Source organism: Eucyclogobius newberryi, unplaced genomic scaffold (genome assembly GCF_026437365.1).
Source record: "Eucyclogobius newberryi isolate DKJ021-1_F unplaced genomic scaffold, fEucNew1.0.hap1 SCAF_16, whole genome shotgun sequence".
Taxonomy (NCBI): Eukaryota; Metazoa; Chordata; class Actinopteri; order Gobiiformes; family Gobiidae; genus Eucyclogobius; species Eucyclogobius newberryi.
Window position 1 is genome coordinate 6,239,044 of NW_027315790.1, and position 12,500 is coordinate 6,251,543.

Consider the following 12,500-nt stretch of genomic DNA (forward strand, 5'->3'; position numbering starts at 1 on the left):
ATAGATTTAATACCATACTGTACAATATTTCACGCAAAACAATAATCTCTCCATATCCATTTTAGCTGTCCCCATATTAAATATTAGCAGAGATGGAAACTAACAAATTACAAGTCAAGTTACTGCAATTGCAAATCTTACTTTTAATCTTTTTGGGTAATTATCCAATCCAATTATCTGCATATCCTAGAAGTTACAGAGTACAGTAGATATCATGGCTGTCTGCTCCTTTCTACACTGACAAACACACATAACAACACTGCTCAAATAATGCGTAGTTTAAAACAACTAAATTCAGCTTGAAACGGTTTAATAAACCAGTACAAATTTGCCAGCAGCACTTCACAAAGCAGACAAGAACACAGCAATATGCAAAGAGGATTGAACCATCAACCTTCAGCTTAGTGGAAGTGTCTCTATGCTGATTTTGGCACTGCTGCCAGTGGTGGAAAGTAACACAGTAATAATAATAATGCATCATATTTATCTATATAGAATCATTCGCTTCACCTGAGCCACAGCTGCCCCTCTGCCTCCACCAACAATCACACACACGGACTAGATTCATACTAGTGACTTGCCTAAGGACACAACAACATGTCGTCTAGCGCCCCACTGTGGCACCGGGTGTTCCAGCCGTGTCCCATCCAGGTACTGACCAGGTACTGACCAGGCCCTGTCCTGCTCAGCCTCTGAGATGTGACGAGCTCAGGCACAAACAAGCAGGCCAGGCCTCCAAAGTACAATGGTAAAAAAGGCACAATATGGAACCTTCTCCTTGCAGCTAGACAAGTATTAAACTAGACTGTGGAACATTATAACTAAAGGAACATCATTTACATGGAGACAAGCAGTGCGAGTCAGGTTTGTGGTGAGGCAAGCCCACATATATATTTAGTGCAATAAATCTGTCCAAGAAGTTTTTTGTTTTTTTACACGCGCGTGTGACTGGGTTAGAAAAGTACTGCTGTATGTTTGTCAAATACTGGGCAAAAAGTTATGTACTCAGCGTTGTACGAGGAGTAAATTTGCATTGGAGTCTGATGCTCCTGTGTAACGCCTGCACGTCCATGGTAACACTCAAAAACTGAATAGAAACGATAACGGTTAGCTTTAGCTCCAGCATGGTGAAAGTTTACTGAAATGGTCAGAGGCACCTTTTCCTCTGTCCACTATCCTCTGTCCCCAGCATCTCCACATAAACATGAAATGGCACATTGCTGAACAGTTAAATTCCAAAATGCATCACATGTACATTGGGTTTGCAGGACTCACACTCTTTGGACAAGCCCATGCCGAAGCACTTCTGCAGCCGACCCGCAACTTTTCATTGATGTTCAGGGGTCAAAAATACCCGAGTTGTGGCAGAAAGAATAAAGCCTAAAGAATAAAGTCTAAAGAATAAAGTCTAAAGAATAAAGTCTAAAGAATAAAGTCTAAAGAATAAAGTCTAAAGAATAATGATTCTAATGGTAACGCTAATGCTAAGGCTCCCAGCCAGGGCGAAATGAGAAAGGCCAGCGTGGCTCCCAAGAAGTGTGAAGGTTTCAAGAGTGGAGGTCCCAAGTGTGCAGGTTCCAGAATTAATGAGAATACCCTGGTTGTGGATAGAGAGGATTTTGTACTCTTTATGGTGGATGTTGTAAACTGTGCTGCTCAGACTCAAAGCAGAACTGAAAGGATCAGGATCATTGCTAAAGCTGCAGGGAGATTCCTTGGAACAAAGGAGCTTGATTGGGCAGATATAGAAAACAGGCTAAAGGCGCTAAATGGGAGTCGGAGTGATGGGGGTCTGCTTGTGGGGAGTCAGAGTGATCAGAGTGACGAGATGGGGGTGGGGGTGGTCTCCTGTCCTCGTCCAGTCTTGTAGACGCACGGCTAGCAAGCAGCGACATCAGTGGAAATATTAAAGCCTATAGAATGAAGCCTAAAGAATAAAGCTGTACGGTGGAAGCACCGAACGTCAAAAAAGGAGAGGAAGATGAAGAAGAGTCTCCCTGGAATAAAGCCGGTCGGTCTCTGAAACAACAACAACTATTCTAGTCACAAAGACATATCATGACCTCATGGGCTTTGTAACACCAAAGCAATGGAAGGAGTTCTTTTACGGACTACGACAGTCTGAGGACTACGAAACGTCTGAGGAATAAAGTCTGGCGACCTCTTGGGCTTTGTCAAAGCACTAAAGTCTGGCGGTAATGCAACAGTTGGATGCCAACCGCCATAAAACAACAACAACAACAACAACAACAACAACAACAACAACAACACTGGAGGTCAAAGCACTGGAAGAACAACTTTTAGGACTACGACAAAGTCTGGGGAATAAAGTCTGGCGGTAATGCGACACTCGGATGCCAACTGCCATAAAACAACAACACGGCACGAGAGGAAATGTCCCATCAAAATAAAAGCGGAAGAGGAAGTGAAGGCATTCATTGCGCCTCTGCTGGCCAATTGTGAAAATACACAATATCTGCAAAGCACTTTTTTTCATGGCGTCTCGAGGAGAATACAAACCATGAGTTTCAAACAAATCAGACAATGTTGAGTTTTTCAAACAATGGGTAGGGGGCGCTATAGAGTAAATTTATTACAAGGGTATTAATTATTTCCAATCAGACATAAAAACACATTAGTGAGTGAAATATGAGCTCCGTAGATCATTTCCAAAAACGTGACTTGTCCTCGAAAAAACAGGGAATTAAGCCTTTTTTGAGGGCGTGTTACGCGGAATGTCAACATTTTTTTAAATATTTATTAAATTTCAATGTCTGTAGATGCAAAAAGTGTTGTTTTTAGCTCGATCGGACGAAAAACTTAGGACAAGTACGATTTTGAAAAAAAAAAGTCAAGCGTGGTGGTGCCACTTTGAGTCGACATGGCTGACTTCCTGTTTATCATAGAGCGATGCTGCAGGTGCGTTTTACTCCTCAAAGGTCAGAGGTCAAAGGTAGCTCGATCACCGTCCCAAGTCTCATGTGCCTAGGCCAAAGATTAAGAGTTTCATGTTTTTTCGGCACTGTTGCGACGGGCGTTCTCGCAACCTCCATTTTATTCATTCATTAAACATGAAATGGCACATTGCTGAACAGTGAAATTCCAAAATGCGTGTGCGTGGAAAATGTAGTCACCTTCGATTTCAAGACAAACACATGTACATTGGGTTTGCAGGACTCACACTCTTTGGACATGCCCACGCCGAAGCACTTCTGCAGCCGACAGTACTGGCAGCGGTTCCTCGTCACCTTGTTGATGATGCAGTTCTTATCGCGGTGACACGTGTACACCATGTTCTTCTGGATACTACGTCTGAAGAAGCCCTGGAGGAGCAGAACACATGATGAGATGTTACACTTTCACAGGACCAAAGGGAAGTGAAGAGCCATCAGAGGAAAGGAGAGTCCATTACATAAAGTACAAGTATTAAATATGATTACAGCAATACCGATGCTCTGTTCTGTTGATTTCAGAATATGAATTTCTGAAATTTAATCTCTTTAGACTTTTTCCTTTTATGTGTCGAAAATGTTGCCAGATAACCTTTTATTACTTGAGATAAAGGTATTTTTTGCAAAACTAGAAATCTAAAAACTTCTTAAAGGTGCCCAGTGTACGAGGGTCCATCACCTTGTGAAAAAAGTATTGAGTTGGAATGTTCCAGAGTGTAAACTGATCTATAGTTCATGTCATCAATTACAGGAGTTTTTATTGCCAAATAATTGCTTTTTTGGAGTTACCTGCTTGTCTCCATGAAGAAGAAGTTTTTTACACTTTTGCACACTTAAAGGTGCCATAACATGCTTTTTTTTCACGTTTCGTAGTCTATCCTAAGTGTTTAATTGATAATAATAATGGTTGTGCAACACCCTTAACATTATAGTTAAGAAATATCACCCATACCTCGGACCCCCTCACCAACCCAGAAATGCAGACGGCTTGGTTTGATATTCGCCCCCACCCTTGTGAAGAGCGATCTGGCTCCCCCGCCCAACCCGTGACGTAGTCTCAGAGCGCGTGTGTGCCCCGCCCACCCGTGACGTAGTCTCAGAGCGTGTGTGTGTGCCCCACAGCTGTGTGCTGTTAGCTCCGCCGTGCGCCGCTCTCGCCGCGCGAGTGAGTGAGAAGAGTCTACTTTGAGACTAAATAAAACTCGTGTTTATTCTACAGCGTGCGCAGAACAGATATATATATATATGTATATATATATATATATATACATATATATATATATATATATATATATATATATATATATATATATAAAAGTCTTATGTCCATCGTGCTCTTATTTCCTGGTTTTCGGTATCGGATAGAACTTCTTTCCGTTTATTTTCCCGGTTGCTGCATCAAGTGCCACATAAACCTTCACCATTGTGATAATAGTAAAGAGTGCGATATCATTAATGAAGTTTTGGGCCTCTTTGAACCGTGTTTCCTCGTAAATCGAAGCAGAATGGGCTTGTAGGGAGACACGCGAGTGGAGCAGCGCGGAGCCGGGGGGAAGGGGGCGGGAGGCGGCAGGCGGGAGACGGGAGGGGGAGGCGGGTGGAGAGGGGGGAGGGGTGATGGTGACGCGTGCCTGTGGTTATGACGCGGCCTTGCCCCACCGCCCGTCAGTTTGGAGATTCGAGGAAAGGAGATAGTCTGTAATAAAGCTAAACACTGCGGGAATCAATAAAAAAAACACTCTGGGTACATGTATGAAGCACAAATAGCAATGTAAGAAGGTTAAAAGCTCTGAAAAGTCAATTTTGGATGTTATGGGACCTTTAAACACTAACATAGTGCTCCTTTAAACAATTCTAAATATGTAGGGAAATAAGGAAATAAGACTCAGATTTGGGCCCAAAAAATTGTCCATTACGTCTTTAAGGTATGATTTAGAATCTAAATCATACCTTAATTATATTTTTTCTTCATTGTTTATGTACTGCATTGGATTTGGCTGATGTCAGATACATTATGCACTGGAATATGTTTTATATTAATGCACCAATAAGCAGAAAACGGCTGATATGTGCTAACTTTGTTTTACTGAGCATATCTGCTCAACATATAATAAAGCGGTTTATCGAAAGATCACTCTGTGAGAAATTATTATTATGATCTTGTTTTGGCCTGAGACTGTGTCTTCTCTTGTCCAGTCATCTCGCTCTGTTCTTTAGCTTCTCCTTAGCTAAAGTGTCCCAGGAGCCAAAGCGAGCCGGGCCCTTTTGGATCACTTAAACTGGCCCATATGGTTCACTAAGAGAGCGTAGACACTTTTGGACCGTCCCGACCTGCTCCAAAGTGAACCAATGGAAACACGGCTTATCACGGGGCAACATTCAAACCATGTTCCTGTCGCATGGTTCAAAATCGAGGACAGAACATTTGAATGAGCAGTGAAAATGTTGTAGGATGGAAAAGTCACGCTGCAGTAACATCTTCTCTTTTCATTTTCCATTCTGAGGCTGAGCGCGACACAACTTCAAATGCTGGATTACAAAGCACAAGAGCAGGAGCTGTGGGAGCAGAGCATGAGGAGCTCGCCGTATCAAACTCTGCAGAAGGAATAACTTTGGTTGGTCACGTCTGAACAAAGTGACATTGAGAGAAAGAGGAAGACCAACGCTTTCTCCCGTCAAGTGTTGTACTCGTCTAAAGTTGAAGCACAAATTCAACAAAGAAAACTGTATTTCTTATCATTTGTATGAAAGTTAACACTAACTTTGCATCTCAACCAATCACCTCTAAAGCCATTCATGAAACTTCCTGACCTGTGAGCTTCAATATCTGCTTCAACTGCAGCTGCACAATCACCAGCCTCCACAGCCTCTCCTCTTCACCACGTGTGTCGAGGAAACCATTTTGCCAAACAAATCCCTTATTCTCTCTGATGAGTGAATGGATTTAATAGAACATCCACAGATCCTAGTTTGCAAGAATGTTTTTTCCCTAAATTGTACTAATTAAACATTCAAATTAGTAATATGCAAATGTTTAAGCTGTCTTTAGCACACAGCAGAGCTTCTCAAAATGTTTCTGGCGCGTCCCTTGAGGGATAACAAACGTATTAACACAGCCTCCAGAAAAGTATGATAAAATAAAATAATATAAATTGCAACATATAATCGCATATTAGCCTGAAATAGCAGTAATAATGAGAGTTTAGATAAAGGCTAAATTACATTTATGACGGCCTCTTAGTTTTGTGCATGAAGCTTTGAAGAAATGTCCACAGGGCCTCACTGCTCTGAGAGCTCCCCTCCCTCTGGCTCTTCTCCTCAGCTGCGCAGACGGGGCAGGTCAGCTGCGCAGATGGGGAGGACAGCTGTGCAGATGAGGAGGACAGCTGCGCAGACGGGGCAGGTCAGCTGCGCAGAGGGGGCAGGTCATCTGCGCAGACGGGGCAGGTCAGCTGCGCAGAGGGGGCAGGTCAGCTGCGCAGAGGGGGCAGGTCATCTACGCGGACGGGGCAGGTCAGCTGTGCAGACGGGGCAGGTCAGCTGCGCAGATGGGGCAGGTCATCTGCGCAGAGCGGGCAGGTCATCTGCGCAGACGGGGCAGGTCAGCTGCGCAGAGGGGGCAGGTCAGCTGCGCAGACGGGGGAGGTCATCTGCGCAGACGGGGCAGGTCATCTGCGCAGACGGGCAGGTCAGCTGCGCAGACGGGCAGGTCAGCTGCGCAGACGGAGCAGGTAAGCTGTGCAGACGGGGCAGGTCAGTCACCTATCTGCAGTGGGATAGCGTAGAATTGGCGCTTCGCTGCGGTGAATGAGGCGTTTCAAAGAGGAGACGCACTCACGTTACTTCTCACACACGTCCACAACGTCTCACACAGGCTGCTTTCTTCAAAATTACAATCCAGAATGTGATTTATAACAAAATGTATGACTTTATTCAATTTAAAAAGAAAAACTTTTATGAAGAATCTGTTACTTTGCGTTGAGATTATACTTTTTTATTATGTTTTTTTTCCTTTATCCGGTTAAAAATGTATTTAACAAATCTCCATATACAGTATATTAATAATTGTTTGACAAGTCCGCTAAACAAAACATTCATAAGTTGCGGTGCTAATTTCTTCGCAGCACCATTGACACAGTAACATCTCTGGTATAGATTCTGTCCTGTTGCCGAGCAGACTGACACGAGAGCTTCTCCAGTCTCTCCGGGCCCCTACACAATGATCGTCCATCATCGGGCCCTTCACGCTCGCGGCCCTTCACTGCCTCGGCCAAATGGAGGGGGTTAAAATTCCATTTACACAGGCGCGCTGACGGATGGGACCTTGGCTTTTCATTAGCGGCGCAGGATGCATGATGGCAAACAGATTAGATCAGCGCACTCAAACCGATGACTTCAGAGCCCGTCTCATAGCATTCGGCAACACTTGGCCCCGCCCTCGTGATGCGCCGGCCAATCGAAACGCAAAACCAAGGACATGTGAGGCACCTCATGTCACCTCTTGGTGTGTGCACTGCAAAAAAAGCCATATCTATGAGTTACAATGACTTGAATTCATGATATTCATTGATTTTAAGATGCAGTATACTGTATATACACACGGAAAAGTACAAGTAAACTGGGTGTATATCTGTAAGAAGGCAGACTGAACTGACAATTCACTCCCACATATCAACAACAGATACTTTAATGCCGTACTGTGAGACATTCTAGGCAAAGAAATATAATCTCCATGGAAATAGTAGCACCTTTAAGTAGATTTTACCAGCACACATGGACCTGGACATGACCGTGACTGAACTAAACTAGAACAGAATCAAAACTAAGTCTACAACAGGACAAATCTGTGCTCAAACCAGGACAAAACCAACGCATTGCAGCCTTTGAAAAAAGTGTTTTGTTGAACCAAACCAATAAAATGTGTTTAGTTGTTAACACACACTTTATTTAGTTTGTTCGTTGTTCAATGTCAATTATCAATGCAGATTTCGTAATTATAAGTATTTCTTAGTATTGGAACCTTATTGGAAGCTTGTACTTAGTATTTCCCAACATTAATGCAACCTACATTTTGTATTAATTGAAATGTTTTAATGGTTCAAGGTATTTAAGAATAATTTCAGGAAAGATTCCTTTAAATTGGTCAAGAAATCTTACTTTCTAAGACAAAAATCTAAAACCCTTTAAGAAATAAACATTAAAACCATTCAAAATAGTTTAATGTGCCGTAAATAAAAAAAATCTCGACTTAAAACCTTAATAAATCTTATTTTTGTCCAAGATTCTCAAAGACACAAAGATAAGTATTCAAGAATGCTATTTTTTTAACTGCTACTTTTTTACAGTGAGTATTAGTCAATTCCCTAAGAGAGGTCTTTATCCTCTGGTGTGAGCCTGCAGGTGTATTGGACATTACCGGTGGGCCCTGACTAACAGATGAGTCCTTATAAGGCAGCGTACGGGTTGGGCGCCTGGACCCCAAGGCTACGCTGGTGCTCATGTCATTCCGAGGCGGGGAGCCATGCAGGTCACTTAGCCTTGGAAAGCAGTGTCGTGAGCCGAGACGGATCTGCATTTTGAGGCTTGGTACTGGGTTGGTTGACGGTTCAAGGCCCAAGATGAGGTGCTCATTTAAAGCCGCGCAGTATGAATAGGATACAAAATGGGAAGAGTGCAACGGAAAAGTTACTGTGGAGGCTAAACCTTGCTTCTAGTTAGGTTCAGTCGGAGGTAATTAGCTCTGCCAAGGAAAGGTTGTTGAAGAAACAGAAAAATGTACAAGTTGTCAAAGCTGTTCATATCGTTAGTCTAATATTACTAGAGTTGAATGGTGGTGAGTCTATTGAAATGGAATAAAAAACATTATTAACCTTTATTTTTGATTTTTTGTTTAACCACAGCAGTGACAAGAGGTGGTACAGGATTGTAGTCCACTTTGTCACCTGGAGACTTCTGATTAGAATCAGAATGGCCAGGGCAATGTAGTATATTCTATCCAATGTAGTGAAGAAAGAAAAACAATACTTTTCCTAAACTGAGAACTTCTTCCACCACTGTATTGACCTTATTCCGCCTTGTTCCAGTCTGAAATACAAAACTGCAGATGTTATGCTCAGTATAGATAATAAGCATAGGGTCTGTTACACTGAGTACATTTTCATGGCCAGTAAAACAGATGCATTTAATATGATTTTTGACTCGTTTTTACAAGTAAAATCATGATTTTTTTTTTTAATAAAATAAAGCACTAAATTGTGTAAGAAATTGATCCGTGAGGTGAGAGTCTTTAGTCCATTCAGCACATTGAGCTGGTTTGGGAGTTTAGTTCAGTAGAATAGGCATTTGCCCTTCCCATGGGAGACCTGGGTTCAAAGCCTGTCATTGCATGTTAGGACTTTTTTTCACTTTTGTTTGTTGTTTCATTTATCCACAAAATACTGATGAACACTCCAGGCCACACGCTACTGTAATACGGTTGACAAGAGGCAGGTGTAACTGTTGTTGATGGTTTTAAATCTATAATATTATCTTGATCATTTTGTCCCTCATCATCATAGAGTTACATAATGTCCTGTTTATTTCACTTCTCAAATTTACATTACATACTGTAGCTGATAAAGATTCTCATCATTTCCTACATTCCATTCTTGCATTCATTCCAAACGTATTAAGGTGTAAACATAGATGATACTCAACAGCATTGTTCATTAAAGTTATTCATTAAAGTCAGTTTAATCATCAGTTTCTCTGGTTAATCATTCATTGTCACTCACCATAAAAAAACAAAAGACATATTGGTCCATCTCTGATAAGCAAGTGTTGTTCACTTGTAGACTTACTAACAGAGGGAGAACCAACATTTGTACTCAAGTAAAAGCACTGTTACAATCTACAGTTCTTAATTAGAAGTAATAGTAGTGTGTCTGAAATTTATTTTGAAAAGCAAAATTTTTTCTAAAACTTACTCAAGGAAACACGCGCTGCATGTTCTCACACATCCCACTTCGTCTGGTTAAACACATGAACCACAAAGCGAAAGTGCTACAGCGATAAGCCATGAAAAGATGCACTGCCGTAGTCACCAGGGGCCACAGGGGCAAACCACCCGGGGGCCGAGGTCACCCCCCTCACCCCTCCCTCCCCAACACACACAATCGCCTGTTAAACCCGCATCATTATCCAATATCTTGTTATCTTAATGGCCCTGCAGTGGAGTGTCTCGCTTACAGATTAAAAAACGAAAGTAGTGGCGCGCCGTTAATTATTCAGTTACAATCCTAGGCCTTGTCCACCTGTCCCCCCCCCCCCCCCCCCCCCCCCCCCGCCTCCCTCCCTCACACACCAGTGCGAGCTTGTATGCGTTTTGTGCCCGTCCGAAAGGGAGATTAGCTTTCGTTTTTTTGTTAATCGTGTGGATATCGTATCGTGCCTGAAGAAAGGGGAGAGGACACCGGAGAGCCCTGTGGGGGGTTGTGCGTGGTGGGACGGGGGGGGAATTTATGCAGTGGATCCAGGCGGGGCTATTACTTACACCTGCACAGTTCAGCAAAAGGACTCGGGACAGGTTCAGAAGTGCGAGACAAAAGTATTAACAATTCAAACCATGCAAAACAAGCACACGTGGAAATGTAGGAGAACACTTCAAACAACCCCTTTGTCTGCTCTATATGTATAATCTGTGACGTAAGAACTTAAAGGTGCGATAACAGATTTGTATTTATTTATATTTACTTTTTAAGGGACAGAACAGAGAGCATTGTCACTAAAATAGTCCCTGATGCGTTTACCATAGGCCATGTCTAAAGGCTAATGTGAAGACCTGGTCCCTAAAACCCCATACAGACAGGAAGTAGCTCCATCAGAACGTCTGAAAAGGTTAGTTGTGTCGAGTTTTCACTGCTTTTAAGTCATGTTGGAAACTCCCATGTGGTAGATAAGGACAAAAACCTTCTTGATGTAGCACCACTTTACATTTACACCAAGATGAGCTATTTATTTGATGACTACACTAAAAGCGGAGGAGATAGGCATGAACAATGATAATGAGGCTCAACAACAACATTTTTCATTTTCCAGACTTGGACTTTAAGGAACGTTTTTGTTCCAGAATCAAAGGAAATATGAATGGGTTTAAGGCAACACTGTTTCCCACTCAAAAGATAGTTTTGGCCAGGCGACTTATACATGATGTTATTTGTTATTTTAACACTGGCAAATGCATTTCACATGACAGCCGCTAGAGGGCGCTCTAGGCTCTAAGCGACGCAGAAGAAGAATCCTCTACCTCCGGAGTTTGCGGAGTTGTTTAGAAGTGACACCGAGGAAGAACAATTGATTTGGGGTAAAACTGATGCTTTGGTAAACTTGTTAGCATGTTCTTTATGCTATAGTTATCTGAATAACTGTTCATATGTTACGTTAACATACCAGACACTTAAGACGGTTCATTGTTTGTGTGTCATGGAGCTGAAGGTGTTAGCGTTAGCATGCGTACACCTATTCACCATGTTCTCTAATCTGTTATTATTTTAAATTGCATTTCAAGATGAAATGTCTGTTCTTGGTCTTGGATTTTATCATATACATTTCCCTTATACTCCAGTGTGACTTATATATGTTTTTTTTCTTCTCTATTATGCATTTTTTGGCTGGTGCGATGTATACTCCGGTATTTAGTTTTAAATTGTTAATCATTCTGGACCTAATTTCTCATCTTTCTGCAATCCATGGACAGAACTTCACCACCAACTTATAACCCTACAAACTTTAAATAAATGCAACCTTAAATATTCATCATGATCCATATTTTGTGCGCATTGCTCCTCAAAAATAGATAGACCATGATCTGAATCAAGGCTAGAACCTTGCAGCGAGCAGCAGATGCACTTCCCCTGCTCATCCATTACTCATAGACCAACATTACACGAAACAGGCTGTACTTGACAAAGCCTGACATTGTTTCGACATTCTCTCCCTTTGAGGCGGAAACCCAAGCGCCGCTATCTGCCCCTCCGCTCCACAGATGGGCCGGCAGTTCTCGGGACGTCCTGAAAGAGTCCGTGGAGGAGACAGTGGCGTCCTGTAAGGCACCTGGACCGGGACTCAATGGGGAGAGACTGAACCCGCCGTGGCCCCGGAGGTTTCGGATCGCACGCCTGTATGCGGCCATTCTTCTCAGCCAAACAATGGCAGACAGCAGACAGCAGACGCTAACAGCATGCTAACGCTAACATCCATTATTTACAAGTCACAAGTGAAAGTAGTGCACCGTGCGTGCTGTGGAATGGTTGTAACGGAGTGCACGGTGAATGCTCCAACAACCAAAATGAATGACGCTGACTTAAATATGAAAATAGGAAAAGGATGATTTTTCTTTTCTTTTTTTTTACTCTGCAAAGTGCTTTTATTTCCAAACTTATTTTTCATAGTTTACTCATTGTCTGTGTGTAAGCCTCTCAAAGTTATTATTCAGCTCGTGGATTATTGGAGAAAAGAATAGACAATTGTTCCAAGGTTGAAGACGACCTAGTGCCTAAAACTAATTTGCTC

The 12,500-nt window shown here is 42.4% G+C and overlaps 1 protein-coding gene across 2 annotated transcripts in view; it reads right to left on the reverse strand.

Moving 5' to 3' along the window:
* Positions 1-12,500, reverse strand: part of LOC140361615 (retinoic acid receptor beta-like) — a 147,040-nt gene that overhangs the window by 48,757 nt on the left and 85,783 nt on the right. For both annotated transcript variants that reach the window (XM_072447346.1, XM_072447347.1), the window contains exon 3: positions 3,182-3,323. In XM_072447346.1, the coding sequence (XP_072303447.1) occupies positions 3,182-3,323 (142 nt within the window). The remainder of the gene's footprint in view (positions 1-3,181; positions 3,324-12,500) is intronic.